The 17,176-nt window shown below is 42.7% G+C and overlaps 1 protein-coding gene across 1 annotated transcript in view; it reads right to left on the bottom strand.

Annotated features, from left to right (window-relative positions):
• Positions 1–5,512: 5,512 nt before the first annotated feature.
• The window catches only part of LOC139389917 (rasGAP-activating-like protein 1), a 66,913-nt gene continuing 55,249 nt past the window's right edge, over positions 5,513–17,176 (bottom strand). The window contains exons 11-21 of the mRNA XM_071136951.1: positions 16,331–16,395; positions 15,985–16,097; positions 14,451–14,643; positions 14,152–14,289; positions 13,100–13,244; positions 12,022–12,197; positions 10,824–10,961; positions 10,539–10,674; positions 10,206–10,326; positions 8,244–8,311; positions 5,513–8,092 (exon numbers count right to left, since the gene is read on the bottom strand). Coding sequence (XP_070993052.1) covers positions 7,944–8,092; positions 8,244–8,311; positions 10,206–10,326; positions 10,539–10,674; positions 10,824–10,961; positions 12,022–12,197; positions 13,100–13,244; positions 14,152–14,289; positions 14,451–14,643; positions 15,985–16,097; positions 16,331–16,395 — 1,442 coding nt within the window. The 3' untranslated portion in view covers positions 5,513–7,943. The remainder of the gene's footprint in view (positions 8,093–8,243; positions 8,312–10,205; positions 10,327–10,538; positions 10,675–10,823; positions 10,962–12,021; positions 12,198–13,099; positions 13,245–14,151; positions 14,290–14,450; positions 14,644–15,984; positions 16,098–16,330; positions 16,396–17,176) is intronic.

Genomic DNA, 17,176 nt, shown 5'->3' with positions numbered 1-17,176 from the left:
GACAGAGAGACAGTCAGTTGATCTGAAGATTCAGCTGTCTCACAGTAGATGTATATTCTAACAGGGGTGCCAACCTGGGGAGGCCTTTGGAAGTTAACCTGATGTAGATCCATACACAAGCATCTTACCGATCAGTTAGATGATTGTTCAAAAAATGTATGCTTCTGTAAGTTAAGATCTGAGGCAGTCGAGCAAGTCTCGCTCCACTCCAAGGTTAACATCATTCGTTTTGTTGAAACACTGGTGACGTTGACCTCTGTGAATAAGCCTGTTTTAGAGGAGGCGTTGGAATGATCTATCACGCTCGCATCACATGTGCTTGCCTACTTGCGTGTGTTTGAATGTGTGTTAGTGTGTGTGTGTGTGCTGTGGTGTTAATACACTCTCTGGCTTTCTAAGGGCTTTATTTAATCCGTATTGCGGTAGTTCAGCATTACAGCGTGATTGAAATTTAAAGACAATGTTCCCGCTTCAGCAGAGACTGCATTCATGGTAAACTAAATCGGAAATGACTTATACATTTCCATGGCGCAATCTGGAACGCCTCAGTCCTTGAACAGAGGAGCAGAACATGCTTCGCAGAGAGCGATGTACTCTTCAAAGAATGACTCTCTCCTCTGATCCATCATAGAGTAGAGTAGGCAGAGCGCCCCCCCCCCCCCCCACACACACACACACACACACACACACACACACACACACACACACACACACACACACACACACACACACACACACACACACACACACACACACACACACACACACACACACACACACACACACACACACACACACACACACACACACACTGTGATGTACGAGCCTCTGGTGTTCCTCCTGTTGGGCTGGTTGCATGATAAGCCTCTGCTGCAGACAACACCTACCCCATACTGTCTGATTCCTCTGAAGGCTCTTAGGTCTGATACTGATGTACGGGCAGCAGCTGCGTTTCCCCTTCCCTCAGCAGCTAGAGGAGCTCATTTTACAGTAGGATCACTCAGAATGTTGTTCTATAAAGTACAGTATGTGAAGCTGATGTTGCATTGGGAATTTCCACTCCCTTTGCTCCCTCCTCTCTCCCTTCCCACAGATTATTTGCTCATAAGCTAAAGAGTTCTTGAAGATTTGAGTTATTTTCCAAAAAGAAAAGTGAACTTTTAAGCTGAATAATTCTCTCCTCCAGTTGGATCTGACCAATTTGAATGAGTGGGGATGTTGGTATAATCTAGAAGAGATTCATGTTGAGGTTTTATGGTGTCCCACCCACGTCACGGGTTTTGATCCTTGAAATGCTTTTGAATATCTTGGACTGAATCATAGTCTTCCGTAGCACTTTGAGGCAGCACTTTTCTTTAATTGAGCCTTTCATTTTAGGAAGATGTCTTGAAATGTATTCAAATTCAGCTGTTTTTTATGTTTATGTTTATAAACTTGTCTTGTATTGCTTCAAAAATATACGTATATATATATATATATCTATACATTTGCAGATGTGATCTACCTTTAAATGTACATGTATGCTCAATTTGAGTCATATGGTGTAAGTTTAATTTATTTTTATACTCTTCTATTTATGAAAATATACACTCACATTTACCCGTCCACATCACTATACACACAGGCACATATTAAAATGAATACACTGCCTTCAGGAAGTATTCGGACCCCTTGACTTTTTCCACTTTGTTACGTTACAGCCTTATTCCAACATTGATGAAAACAAACATTTCCTTCCTTTCTCTTAACACAATACCCCATAATGACAAAGCAAAAACAGTTTTTGCTAAGTCATTAAAAATAAATAAAAAGGAAATATCACATTTACATAAGTATTCAGACCCTTTACTCAGTACTTTGTTGAACCACCTTTGGCAGCGATTACAGCATCAAGTCTTTTTGGGTATGACGCTACAAGCTTGGGACAACTGTATTGGGGGGGGGGGGGGGTTGCTGCTATTTTCAGGTCCCTCCAGAGATGTTTGATCAGGTTCAAGTCCGGGCGTTGGCTGGGCCACTCAAGGACATTCAAAGATTTGTCCCGAAGCCACTCCTGTGTTGTCTTGGCTGTGTGCTTAGGGTTGTTGTCCTGTTGGAAGGTGGCCACTGTGTTCTTGGGGACCTTCAATGCTGCAGAAATGTTTTGGTACCCTTCCCCAGATCTGTGCCTCGACACAATCCTGTCTTGGAGCTCTACGGACAATTACTTCGACCTCATGGCTTGGTTTTTGCTCTGACATGCACTAACAACTGTGGGACCTTATATAGACGGGTGTGTGCCTTTCTAAATCATGTCCAATCAATTGAATTTACCACAGGTGGACTCCAATCAAGTTGTAGAAACATCTCAAGGATGATCAATGGAAACAGGATGCACCAGATCTCAATTTCAAGTCTCATAGCAAAGGTTCTGAATACTTATGTAAATAAGGTATTTAAAAATATATATATATTTTCAGAAATGTCTAAAAACCTGTTTTCACTTTGTCATTATGTGGTGCTGAGGATTTTTCTTTCTTTGATCCAATTTAGAATAAGGCTGTAACGTAACAGAATGTGGGAAAAGTCAAGGGGTCTGAATACTTTCCCAAAGCCCTGTATGTCAAATCTGGCATATGTGATCTGCCAGTATGTCAGGGACTGTTGAAATATGTCTGCCATGTTATGAGCATCTTATATTAGCAGTAGTCTTAGAATTTGCTGCTGTCGTCAATGTAGATTCTGTATTGGAATCGCTGAGGGATTCAGTAAGTACAGCAGTTCCTCTTTATTATTGGTCGGGGGGAGTTTAGCAGCATGTAGTCGACCCTATCCCCCAGATGGGTCATTGACCATAGAATGAGAATTCTAATTGTGTAATTTACCATGTATATAACCTAATAGAACCAAGAGGACGATACTGTCAGTACCCCAAACTGGTGAGTGAAAAACAAGTCATTTTGCCTGTTCATTTCTTCTTTATCCTTGTGCAAGTTTTGATGTCTTTTTGTCGCTCTCTTAAATAGGGAAAAACAGGAAAGAAATGCTTCCAGTCTTATCAGGGAATTTCCCATTTAAAGTGAGACTCATTAAGTTGTACAGATGAAATGTTTTTGCTTGGCCAACCATATTTTCCATGTCATTGTACTTTAACTGATGTACTGTATCAGTTAATATTTCTAGACTTACATTTCCAGTCTCCAAATGCTTAAGTATGTAACTGTAATTTCATGGTCTAGGCCTCCTCCGCTTTTCAGGTGTGTACATAAGGTCAGTATGCTTTCAGTGGAGTCTGTACACTGGGGAATTTTAATGTGAGCATACATTTTATTGTCTGGTTTTGGACAGAGGAATAGAGTTTATGCAATTATATATGCGAGCAATTTGTACCTCATGTCATGTGTAGCAGAAGGTATCAGGAGGTTTTGGGTACAGGAGAATGGATGTTCAACATTTTGTATGGTGTGTCCATTTGCTATCCAAGGTTATTGCTCAAATGCTCCAGATAGGAGAACACATATTTTTGATGTATTTTTTAAAAGATTGAATATCTTCAATTGAGCATTCATACTGTGTAACGTTGTTATATTACTATTAGTAATTAATATACATTCCATACGATTTTCCATAGCATATATTGATTAGGTGTGGGAAATGGAGTGAAGCTGACTTTAAGGACACATTAACAGGGATACTTTCTCATTAGGAGTTTATCTCACAATCATATTGATAACCTCCACAGCATACTGTGCTTATGTCTACACAGATTGGCCTGCAACAATTTGGTGGGAATCTGTGTAGGTGTGAGATAGAGGGTCTGCGTGTGTGAGCGTATTGCATGTGTGTGTGAACATTTTTGGTTTAAGTTCCAAAAAGATTGAAACGGTAGACGTTTGGGGGTTGAGACAAAAAAAAATAGACCATAGAAGTGCATGTTACTCAAGACCTAAGCAAGTCTGCTGACAAAGAAAATATTTTGTGACAGTTGAGTCATTAGAGATGTCATCCAGCTGTGTCCTGTGGAGTGGCACGGTGGACCGCTCCGTACTCCACTGCTTGTCTGTTTTTACCTGTAAAGAGGCTTTGATGGAGAGAGATGAGAATGAGCGAGCGCTTTGCTGCTCTGCTCTCTCTTCAGGTTGCACACAAAAGGTAACCAACCATATGTATGAGGTAATCGTCTGCATTTTAAGTGCCCATTTTTTACTGACAAAATGTCAGAGAGCCATGTGGCTATGGTTCAACATTCAAATTTCATTTCTCATCAGAAGCAACATACTACATATTGCGATTTAAAAAAGAAAACACAACACACAAAGAGAAATTGAGATTTGAAATGTATAATCAAATGAAATAGAAATAAAGGCAAGATTAGAGACAAAACATTTAAGGGCTTCTTAATCTATCCGTCTTTATTGGATTGTGATGATTTTGTTGCATGTTTGTGTGTTTCATGTGAAAAATAAATGTGCCCTCAACAGGGTAGTTTGTTTGACCTTCTCTTGTTCTTTACTGTCTTTCGTTGCCACCACGTCCTCCTCTTCCTCTGGCTTTTTCGTTCCCCTCTCCTCCTGGCTGCCCTGCGCCTCGTTATGCAGATATTAACGAGCTTCGCTCGAGCTGTGGAGTGTGGGGGTAACAATTTTTACCGGCAGTAAATGTTGCATTATGGCCATTTTCTGTCACTGGCTGCTGAATGTTGGTGCTGTGTGAAAGAAATGGAGGCTGGGTCTGCAGGCACTGTGACGCATACTAAAGCAAATACCCCAATCCTCCCCCCTCCCTTCCAGGTCTGGAGGAACAGCTTGTGGGGTTGTCATGGGAGGTCTCCCTGCTAGTCCTGCGGACAGCCTGTGGTGTCTGTCATGGGGCTCATCGCCCCTCTCACAAGCATAGCCGTGACACCGCAGCTTAGAGCGTCTGTCGTGGCCCGGGGCTGACATCCCAGACTCGCCTGTCCCAGCCGAGCTCCCCTCATCTCATCACTCACCTCCGTCACTAATGTAATGAGGGTGTTAACGAGGGAGCCTCTGCTGCCCCATAGCAGGTGCCTCTCATTAGCATTTTAATAAGGTTAGGAAGGGGATGTGCTGCGAACACATTTTACTCATATTCTTAAATATTAATCTAATATGAAGGGAAACTGACTTTGTACTTCTCGGGCCACTTTCAATGACTCATATTTCGCATGATTTACCTGTTCTAAATCCTGGGAGATTTGATGTCTGTGTTCACAGAGCTTAGAGTAAGAATCAGCTGGGAAAAGTATCACTGTGGTGGGTTTTGTGATATGACCTGAATTGGGATTCAGTAAATACACTGAAGTAACCCTCCCTTATCTTGATAAGTAACACAGGACGGATCCTTTGTGACCACACAATCAGGGGCTGCAGTTAACCCTAGTGGGAATTGGGACCTACTGAAAGAGCTGGAGGTGTCCCCCAGACCCTCCAACACCTGTTACAAAAAACACTTGACTGATAAGTTGAAAAGGTTGTCCATTGTGTGCATAAAACACAGATTCAAACTAAACAGTAGAAGTGGTAACATTCCATTTTACTGAATATTTCCAATACAGTTCACAGTAATATAGCTGATGTTACCACTCATCTGTAACCACCCACTTTGTACATGCAGTAACTTTGTGTAAGCACTCAAATTGAAGCTCATTTTCAAAATTGCAGCTCTCTTTCAGCAAATACCAAGTCAATGAGCAACATTCAATATTTGTCCAGATTTGAAATTGAGGGCATGCTTGGTGAATTTCTGTAAAATACAACAGTGGTCTAAAATAAGCTTCCAAAGATGGCAAGCCATAGTAAATACAATTTGGAATGTAGAGAATACAATTTACAAAACAGATTACAATAATAGGTCAAACATCTATCTGGATAACAGTTCAAGATCATTTGTATAAGTGAAATTGTAAAATTCTAATAAGTTTGGCTTTTTCTCTCTTGATCGACAAGTCTGATCGAAATAAAATATTATTCCTTGTGACTAATTAAATAAACTATTACCAAAATAAAGACAACACACAGTTTGACATCTGAAACATCTCCACAGAAAAGCATTTCAAATGGCACACACCATTCCACGCAACTCAACTCACACACTTGGAGTCTGACTCCTCATCTCTCTGAGCTTAGCTCGAAACAAGCAACCTGAATTTGGTCAAAACTGTGGAGGAAAAACATAAATGTATACAAAATATAAGGTACAGCATATGAAATGTCTTGTAGTGTACATCAATGCTGAAATGGCTATGACAGGATATGGTCATACTGTTAAGAGTCAACATCATAAGCTCTCCACAGAGAGCCCAACTGAAGTAGAACAGAAATTATCTACATAATATGTCCAATTTTCATTAAACGCATGACAGCTACTCAGTGGTGGAAAAAGTACCCAAATGTCATACTTGACAAAAGGTAAAGACACCTTAATAGAAAATGACTCAAGTAAAAGTCACCCAGTAAAATTCTACTTGAATAAAAGTCTAAAAGTATTTGGTTTAAAATATACTTAAGTATCAAAAGTAAATGTATAAATAATTTCTAATTCCTTATATTAAGCAAACCAGATGGCTCCATTTGATTGTTTTTTAAAATTGTTCAGAAAGCCAGGGGCACACTCTCAACACTCAGACATCATTTATAAACCAAGCATGTGAGTTTAGTGAGTCCGCCAGATCAGAGGCACTAGGGATGACCAGGGATGTTCGGCTGATAAGTGCGTGAATTTGACTATTTTCCTGTCCTGCTAAGCATTCAAAATGTAACGAGTACTTTTGGGTGTCAAAGAAAATGTATGGAGTATAAAGTACATTATTTTCTTAAGAAATGTAGTGAAGTGAAAGTAAAAGTAGACAAAAATATAAATTGTAAAGTAAAGTACAGATACCTCAAAAAAACAAATTAAGTAGTACTTTAAAGTATTGTTACTTAAGTACTTTCCACCACTGCAGTTACTGTATGACACTTCACTCAAAATCAGCTGTCTTAAAATACAACACCTGAAAAGAAGTGCAAACACACATCACTGGATTGACTGGATAAGATTGTCAGTAGTACTGCTACAAAGACACGTTAACCAATTAACTAATCAACTGTGAACCCTATACTGTATATGTCAAATATGTATTATATCAAAGGCACAGCTTTGTGTTTGAGTTACTCCACATACATGCACAGAGCAACAGTACCAAACACAAGCTTCACTAAATATTCATCTCAGGTGTCCATGGCAACAGTGAAAACAATATCCTAATAGCAAACACGTGACTGTTCAGGCAATTATGGCGCGTGTTGAAATATATACAATTAGAGAGTAAAAAACATCCATTAAAGCAATATCAAAATAGCATACATTCAGGTAAATTCAGCTAAAACTAGAGTAGATTGCATAATCGTCCTCCTTCAAGGTATGACAATATTGAATATAAAAGCATTTTCTTCACATTTCACAAACGCTGGATGCAGGGCATGCATTACATTATAGCCATGCAATAACGCAGTACCACCGAATGACACACTATGTCCAACCCCTCCTTCAGCTCTGATCCACATAACAGTTTGTGTCCTGCTCAATCGACAAGAGCCCAAGCTTTGTGAGAGTAGCAGAAGTTAATATGTGGCAGTCAATCTGCATGCAAGGCCTGTAGCAATCAGTTATGTCACTAGATTGCCCCTCTGCCACAGCTGAAAACCTGTGTATGATGTCAAACGTCCATGGAAAAGAACGTAGCAGAGTGGGCTTGGCATCCTCTACATTCTGTCTTTTGAAGAAGTCATCTGGATGAGAAGAAAGTTCCTCTTGATATCACATGTAACAGACAATATGACAGGAAGAAGGGAGACACTGCCTTCCTTCTGCGATCACTTAGCTTTCCTACACAGTTGTGACTGATGCAGGAAGCTGCTCTCCCCCTCAGGCCCGGGCTCATGCTGCTGGGAAGGCCCCATCTAGGGGGCCAGGATGAGGCTGCCTCCCTCCTCTCTTTCCCTCTGCTGGAAGGTGGCATGGGCCTGCTCCAGATCCAGAACCACCCCCAGCAGCCGAGCCGCTGCAGCCTGCTTGTGCTTCAGGAGCTGTCCACTACTGTCTGCTCCATCTGGGGGAGAGTTAGATGTAAAGCAGGAGAATGCTTTAAATTATAGTATTAAATTATAGTACAAGGGTCTAGTGAACCAACCTCTGAGGGCTAAGGTGTTACAACTACTTCAACTGCATATTAAAAAGGCACTGTTTTGACAGAGTCTCACCAGTCAGCAGCCCAGAGTTCAGTCTCTTCTCTTCCTCTGGGGTCGTCTCAGCCTCCAAATACTGCTTCCTGTAACCACACAGCACAGTGCACAGCATGGCACACTCGCATTAACGCACTGATCAACATGTTTATCAATGTTTAGATAGTGTGTAACAGAGTTTGTGAGAGAGGCTGAGAGTTGTGAGAGAGGCTGGCCTTACTTTCATTGATACCATGGTACTACTATGGTACTTTCCCTTATACCATGGTATAGACGTGGATCATAGAAAAACCATGGTTTTAACCTGTATTATACATTAACCATGGTAATGCACAATTATGATAAATGGTTCCAAAAATCCTATGGCACCATCTTTATTAATTGTGAGTTAACATGGTACAATGCATTAATTAATAAACACGCTCTCACTCTACATTGGCTCTAGCCTGCTTACATTTGACATTTTTGCAGACGCTCTTATCCAGAGCGACTTACAGGAGCAATACCTTGCTCAAGGGCACATCGACCAATTTTTCACCTAGTCTGCTTTGAGATTCAAACCAGCAACCTTTCGGTTACTGGCCCAACGCTCTTAACCGCTACACTATCTGCTGTCCCATAGCCAGCGAGTCAGTTTCATGAGAGAGACAATTGAACACTAAAGAGAGAAGCACCAGATAAATGATTTATCTTCACGGTGAGCGAGTCATAAAGCACAGGATATGAAAGACCAAGTTAACTGGAGTTTAATTAATCTATAAAAGTCCTTTAGCATAGAAGCTGACATCGGCTAACATTAGCGCCAGTCAAGCTAGCCTGTCGTGGTCAGGGCGACAGAGGACTCTAACGAACAGTAACTTGCTGTTGTTAGTGGTATGTTGAGAATGACATGATGCAAATGTATTTATGAAGTAAGATGATAATCTATACCTTTTGTAGTTTTTTAGTATGTTTTTTACATAGTTTTTTAGTATGTTGGCTATTTACAATTGTATTTAGAGTAGTTGAATGAGTCAGTTGAATGAGAGAGAGACAACTGAAAACTGTATTGAAGAGCGCCAGATAAACTAGCTAATTATTTTAAACCTTATCTTCAAGGTGTCAGACTCTATTCTCCTCACGATACCCTATCCAGGTCCCAAGTTTTAAGAGGGTACACTACTCTACTAGACCATGTGTCTGTATCATCCAGGCTGTATCACATCCGGCCGCGATTGGGAGTCCCATAGGGCGGCGCACATTTGGCCCAGCGTTGCCCGGGTTCGACCGGAGTAGGCCGTCATTGTAAATAAGAATTTGTTCTTAACTAACTTGCCTAGTTAAATAAAGGTTAAATAAAATTTTAAAAAATGTGTGTTGTGGTTTTTCACTATGAGCTAAAGGGATTTAAGAGGGTACACTTTGCCATTGCAGAGCAAGAAGTCAATGTCACTTTCCTCGAAAAATGGTGGGACACAGACGATCATGATAATACATTGTAAACAACTACCATGATTTCATGTTTCACTACATGCTGCTAGTACAAAACCATGTTATTTTTGTCATTGTACTACCACGGTACTTTACATTTCAATACCATGGTACTATCATGTTTTTTTGGAAACAACTTTGGCAGGAAAATACCATGGTACTGATGCAAATACCATGGTATTTTCCTGCAAGGGTAGTACAATGAAAAAAATACCATGGTACTATTATGTTATTTGGTCACTACCGTGGCAGGAAAATACCATAGTATTTGCACCAGTACCATGGTTTTTCCCTGCCATGGTAGTGACCAAGTGTGAGAGAGGCTGAGCATATCAATCCACATTTATGTGTTCCTGGGTTACAGGCTATTTCTAATGAATATGAGTAGAGAGTAGTCCTAGTGTTGCAATGTAGACCCCTTGTGACAAGGAAATTATCCTGCACACTGTCTGTTTCAGGAGGTTTATCAAAGCTTCTAAATGTCCTAATATCAAAGTGAATGCCACTGACCTGAGTTTGTCTCTTCCCTGAAGAAGCTGTTTGTAGATGGTCTGAGTCTCTGCGTCTGGATCCAGTGGGTCACTCCAGTCACCCAGAGTCACTGCAGAGTGAGTGCGACTGCAACCTAAAGCTGAACAAAAGAGAGGGGCCATACAGTGTATTCACATTCCTTTTTGTCTGTGAGTTACTTAATCTAAGGGAGCAAACAGCTATGGGCTGGTGTAAGAGCAGTGCACATAAACGGCAGGTAAAAATATCATTATGAAGAGTTAAAAAAAGCACTAACATGTTAAGTGTGTGGCACTTGAACAAAGCTTCCATTATGGTCAATGTTATAATTACTAGCGCGGTTGGCCTGTAGGCAGCATGTCCACTTCCCACTGCGGTACGCCCCCGGGTGGAAGGAGGGCAGCATGCGCTCGTTGTAGATACTGGCCTTCCTGATGGCTGACAGCCACTGGTTCAACTCATTCACATTCTGCAGACAGACAGACTCTACCTTTTATACTGTCTCTGATAACGCCCACCATTTTGTAGTGGGGAGGCTGCACTCAAACATCACAGTGAGTCAACCCAGTCCAGGGTCAATTGCAATAGTGTGGTCAGTGACTGGGGGTCTGTCAGTACCTTGCACTGGATATAGATGGTGTGGATCTGTCCATCGTTGTCCTGGGCGACGACCTGCATCACATGCTGCTGTTGGAAGGCATTCTCATCCACTCTCTCCACGACACACACACACTGGATGGGGATGGAGGAACGCACCTGCAGGATACGCACATAACACAGTATGAGCAACCAAACACAGGTCCATGTGGCACTCCTGCATTACTCTGTAGGTAATCTTATGAATACAGGCAAATAGCTAAATGATTCATTTGATGTGTATCAGCTTCTCCTCGGGAGAGTAAAGGCCCGGCTTCAAGTGTCTGTACAGTATGTATCCGCTTTTATCCTTCCCCTACATTTTATTATTATGCAATTCAAGATATGCAAAGAAAGAGGACTGAGAAGAGAAAAGAGTGGTGGAGAGGAGGAAAAAGGGGGAGAAAGTGAGAGAGAGCAGGACGGAAGAAACCCGGCAGAACGGCTGCTTTAATGTGTAAATCAGCTGCTTCCATGGGGAGCCTGCCTCACTCAGGCTAGAGCACGGTGGGAGGGGCGAGGCGGAGAGGGGGTATTGTCCACAGTCTGATTTGCAATGTTGTTATGAATATCTACAGCCTTCAATTAACCTAGCCTTTATTCGAGCCACACAAAGGAAGGAGCCCGCTCAAAGAGAACAGCCTTTTACTGGCCTGACTCTCTTCCCCACATCTCTCTCACTCTCTCTATCGATCTCTGTTTCTCCCCGCCCCCCCCCCCCCCCCCCCTCTCTCTTTTTGTCCCCCTTCTTCCTCCTACCCCCTCCTCTCTCTCTTTTTCTTTCTCTCTCTCATCCCCACTCTTGTCCTGTGCTGGCTAAGCAAATGAGAGAAGTTCATTATCAAAAGGCTGGGCATCACATGACAATGGCCTCCACACTAACGGTGTTCCCATACAGAGCCAAACACAAATAAATAAGGCAGAGGGAGGATTAAAAAAAAAAAATTTATGAGGCAGAATGACGATCAAACACCCTTTGAAGGGTACAGGAGCCAATTCATCACCAGAGGAAACATTGTTACCTTGTTATAATGAATGAGTCACTTTCAGAGGACTTTGATCCTTAAAGTTTTCTTGTCCGGCTTTCTCTGACGTAACAGAGTGGAGGAATTACCATCAGAGCTGTTATCAAAGCTGGTCATGGATAGGTTTCTGTACAGAGTGTATGTTGGGATCAGACCTGCCAGAGGTCCAGAGTCTTGGCGTACGACAGGGTCTCACTGCTCAGCCAGAAGTATCGCTTCTTGAAGGCAAAGCGGGACAGGAGCTGGGGGCCCTCGGCCTTGTGCTTCTGGAGATAGCCCTCCTTCACTGTCACTGAGGGCAGGAACACAGCCCTCTGGGGCACCTCAGACACTGCAGAGAGATAGAGGATGGTGGGGTAGAGAGAGGGAGTAGGAAAAACAGTGACAATAAGTAGAAGGACGATGAGGTAGGATGGGAGAAAGGAAGAGAGTGAAATAAGACAGCTGATACGGGAGAGCACGCAAACAAAAATGATACTGTTATCAATGTGGACACAAGGTGGAGCTGCAGCAGTATTGTTATACATATTGTTGAAATACAGTACAGCACCACAGGAGGTTGGTGGCACCTTAATTGGGGAGGACAGGCTCGTGGTAATGACTGGAGCGGAATGGTATCAATTACATCAAACACATGGTTTCCAGGTATTTGATGCCATTCCATTTACTCCGTTCTGGCCATTATTATGAGCCGTTGTCCAGTGTGTGCATTAAATGTCAAAGTGGCCTTTGAGGGAGAGCCCAGTGGCTGAGATGACATGGAGATTGGAACGTGATATTTCAGAGGGACAAGACGGATCACAACAACAGAGTCGTTGACACGTAACCACGGAATAAAAGGGGCATGCTATCTAATCTGTGTGGTGTGTAGGGGTGGCGAGGGCTGCACAGTCCAACGCCCAGCACACCCGCTCCCTTGTTACCCCAGTATCAGCTCCCAGCTGCCCATTAATATTTCACCAGTGGGTCTATTCTTACGATTGATATCAGTAATAAACGGCCTTGCCACACCAGCACCTGGTGGGTTAGCCTGCCAGGACAGGAGCCCAGCCAAGTTCTGATGTTCCCCTCCAGTGGCTCTACCTTATCTCTACGGTAACCTGCTTGCTCTCCATCAGGCTACTGATGCATTACTACTAGAGTCCAGAGTTCCACTAGTCAGGTGACGTAGTGACAAAAAACTCCTGACCCTATGCATTACTGAATAAACAGTGTCTTGCTGGTGCTTCTTACCACTATCTTGGTCTATGTCGATGAGCTTGTCCAGGAAGTCTTTAACAGAGGCCACGCTGCAAAGGATTATGGGATGCAGGGGCTCCATCCACAGCTCCTTGCCGTGGCCCAGCTGCAAACCCAGATTCCCCACACTCTGCACTGCCTGGAGCACACAGAGAAACAGCCATGTTCACCCATCACTATCTCATGTAACTAAAACCATCAATCAAATGGACAAGGAGTATCATTATCAAACCTGGCATTAAATGAAAAGCACAGTATGATCCGGTGCTGCTTGTGCTTTAAGTAACAGAGTATCTCTCACACACACACACACACACACACACACACACACACACACACACACACACACACACACACACACACACACACACACACACACACACACACACACACACACACACACACACACCTGACTAAGGGAGCAGAGAAAGCCCCTCTCCACCCCTCTCAGAAGCTCTGCTTTGAACCACAGCCTGGCCGCACACAGAGGTAAAAATAGAAAATGTTCTGTAGAGGACGCATAGCAACAGGACTTCAGCATCACGGACAGCAACTCTATCCTCTACAACTGTTTTACCAACACGGTCTCATAGTTTTCCTTCGAAATTCAACGTATTATGGATGAACTTCTATTTTTTACGGATTAATTCTGCATGGGTACAGGGTTAATTCAGCGTGGTTACAGGATTAAAACAGAATCAATTCAATTGTTGACAGTTAAGGCATTAATGCTGAGGGGTTAAGGTCATGGGAATGGTTTGGGGATGGCTTAAAAGCAAAACGACTTGCTGTAACCGTCAAGCATTATCAACCATTGTCATGGCTTGCTAGAGCATTGTGAATTGCAGTGGCGCAGTGGTCTGAGCATCACAAGTTCGCGCCCAGCGCTGACCAATCGTTTTTCTTTTTCTGTGTATATCGATGTTCTCAGATGTCAGAAATCGAAGTCTATTTCTAGTGATCAGGCTGGTTTTACTGTGTGGCACTGTTTAGGAATGTGTGTGCATGCATGTGTGTTAGTGTGTGTGCGTGCAAGGGCACAGTACCTTGGCAAGCAGTAACAGTGTCCTGCTGGTGCGTGTATCTGCATGCTGGTCCCTCAAGTGAAATAGCTTGGGTGTGAGGATAGCAGGGGCAAAGAAACGCAGAAAGAAGAATCCACTAATGGCCAGATACTTCACATCCTGTGGGGAGAAGGTGAGTAGGGAAGGAGTACAAGAGATATGAATAAAGAAAAACACTGACACTGCCCCAGTGTCTATTCTCTATCCAGCACTGAAAACACACCTTCATCTCGGTGACCTTTGTAGGTGCATTTGACCATTGACCTATTGGTGAGACTGACCTCGTTCTCTGGCTCAGGGAACTGCTCCTCCACCCTCTTGTGCAGCTGTTTAAAGGCCACCCTCATCACGGGAGGGCACTGGGCAACTGACCCCACGATGGACTCTACGACGCTGGACAGATAGCCCTGCAGCATCTCCACACTGCTCTCCCTCACCTCAGCCTCAGACGCCGCACCTTTAAATGAGATACGCCTCCAGAGAGAAAGAGAGGGTCAGTGTTACATTGAAACGAAATGTATACTGCCAAATCAATGATGCTCTGAAACGCAAGGGTCTGTCGGATCGTTACTGTGATCTTTGCTTTGTACAAAAAGCATTGTCACTAATTAGGAAGTCTGTGCACAGGGCAAATCAATGCAACATCAAGACATTCCATGAATCAATAGATACCTCAGTGTTGTGATGTCTGTAGAGACATGAGCACATATGTGGACAGATAGCATAGTGTTACAGTACATAGCAGGTTAAGTCTGAGGATATTTAGGATCAGTCTGTGTAAATATCAGGTCTGGTCTTGGCTGTAGCGATGATAGATACTGGAGATGGGTGGGTATTAGAGATAGGCATAGTCCCAGGCGGTATTCACATAATAATAAGGAATTCCCCTCGACCATGCCCACAAATTGGGGAAACCAACATTCTTTCCTATTGACCCCCATTGTAAAAGAGGCAACTTCGTCATCGATTATGGTTATACAGAAATAACAAAACATGCTGAAAAGCTGCTGTGTCGTTCAATGTACACGCAGCCAGGTCAAAAATCCTAACCTACGATTCGTAATATTCCCACGTAGGGAAATAGAGCCTGCGAGAGGAACCCTCTGGCTTCAGCCCTATGGCTTCAGGCTGTTCAGTGTGGGAGAGTGGGAAATGTGGGGATGCAGTGTCCAAGAAGGCTAAACGTAAAACATTTCATCACAGGTAAGACATTTAACTTGTTTAGTACAATCCATTTGTAACTTGACTTACTACTTGGAGCTGTATAGTTCGTTTGTTTGTGTTGTTGGTCTTGGCTAGCTTAATGTTCCATTTGCTAGCTAGCACTCACTCACTTAAGCAGCTGTTAGCATCGTCATGAAAAGGGGGATGAGGGAAGCCCTACAATATTACATTTTTCTAAGTAGTGAGAACGCTAGGGAGCAGGCAATGTTGAAAAGTCATCTTTACACATGTTGTACTTTTCTTAAATGTTGTTTTGTAATTGACTAAAATCAGGCAACAAGAAAATTGCGTTTGGAGAAGATCAAGGTTTTGCTGTGAGCCAATGGGGTAACCTAGGTAACCACAGGTTTTTTTTTCACCACAGGCGGGCAGGGTTGCGATGTTCTATCTAATACCGACTGGGCCTATCTTAGGGGGTTCTCTCTGGTTGCCAGGCAACAACCTTCCCCCATTTTTACATTCCTTTTTCATATCTTGATGTTGTTGTCTCTAGTCAACTGTGAAGATGTTGTGTGCTGTTATCCAGGAAACTATTACATCTCATAAACCATTTTTTACATCTGTATTTCTACACCAGTATTTCCTCTTTACCTGGTTCTGTTCAGGTCAATTTTACACGGGTCCAGCTCAATGTACTTCTTCTCCTCAAAGATGCGGTTAATGATGGGCTTCAGGACCTCATGAAGGTACAGCATCCCCACCGCCTGCCAGTTCACAATACCTCACATTTACAAAGCATACATTCAATGCTATTTTATATTTATCCGGCTAACACCAGTTATTCAGAATAACAGTGGTTCTTAGATTTAAGTCTTTGGCATGTATATACTGTGGGACAGGTGTGAGCATAGTGTGACTGCCAAGACTGAATCCAGCTAACATGTTGGATTGAGCATGCCTAGAAAACATGATGAGAATATACTGGAGTTCCACTCACCTTCATGAACTGCTCCATGGCTTTAGAAGCTAGAGAGTTGGACCGGAACAAGGTGTTTGGATCCGCTGTCAGAAGGATAAATGAAAAGGAAGAGGAATGTAAATAACAAAAATGTAACATATCTTTATAACATAGGACAGGCTATACACTTCAGGAACATCATATTTCTAAACCACTGTATATGGGGCTAAGAGGAGTCATGAATCAGATATTGATCTTGGTCTACGAGGGTCACCCAAATACTAGCGCTACTCTAATTTCAGTATTCAAACATGACTGTCTTTGGCCCTCTTTGCTACACAGTTACCTTTATCCTTGGAGGGAGGAACATTGAAGTAGTCATGGTGATATGACCTGTTACCAGGCAAAGTGTTTTAGTTGTATACCTAAAGGTCATTTGTGAGAGGGGATAGGGAGGAGCTGCCTGTACTTTCACGAAATAAAGGATAGTTAGAAGTTTGGGTCCACCACACAACTTCTAAGGTAGTTTTTTTCTCATTTGTCTTTGTGCCCTGATTTAATGTCTTGCTGCTCCCCAACATCTATTTTGATCTCCCTTTCAGATCGTGTGGAGTTGCTATGGAAACTTAGGCATTTTGTTTGTAATCGCAAGGCACACGAACAGAAAGAGAAGAAAACACGCAGAGCACAACAAAACTCCTTATGACTTAGCCTGGGGACGCGGGTGGAGACAGAAATATAATTAATGAACACGCAGAACTTGTGAAACGACTTAAGGGTGGATAATTGTCGGAGGTCTGATAAATATAGTGCTGGCAGGCGTGCACCGCCCGCCCACACAGCCCGACCATGGCTGCTGCTACGATTAGAGAAAGAGCGTCAAAT

The sequence above is a fragment of the Oncorhynchus clarkii genome, chromosome 30, assembly GCF_045791955.1.
Source record: "Oncorhynchus clarkii lewisi isolate Uvic-CL-2024 chromosome 30, UVic_Ocla_1.0, whole genome shotgun sequence".
In the NCBI taxonomy this organism is placed as follows: Eukaryota; Metazoa; Chordata; class Actinopteri; order Salmoniformes; family Salmonidae; genus Oncorhynchus; species Oncorhynchus clarkii.
This window is presented reverse-complemented; position numbering and strand designations above follow the sequence as displayed.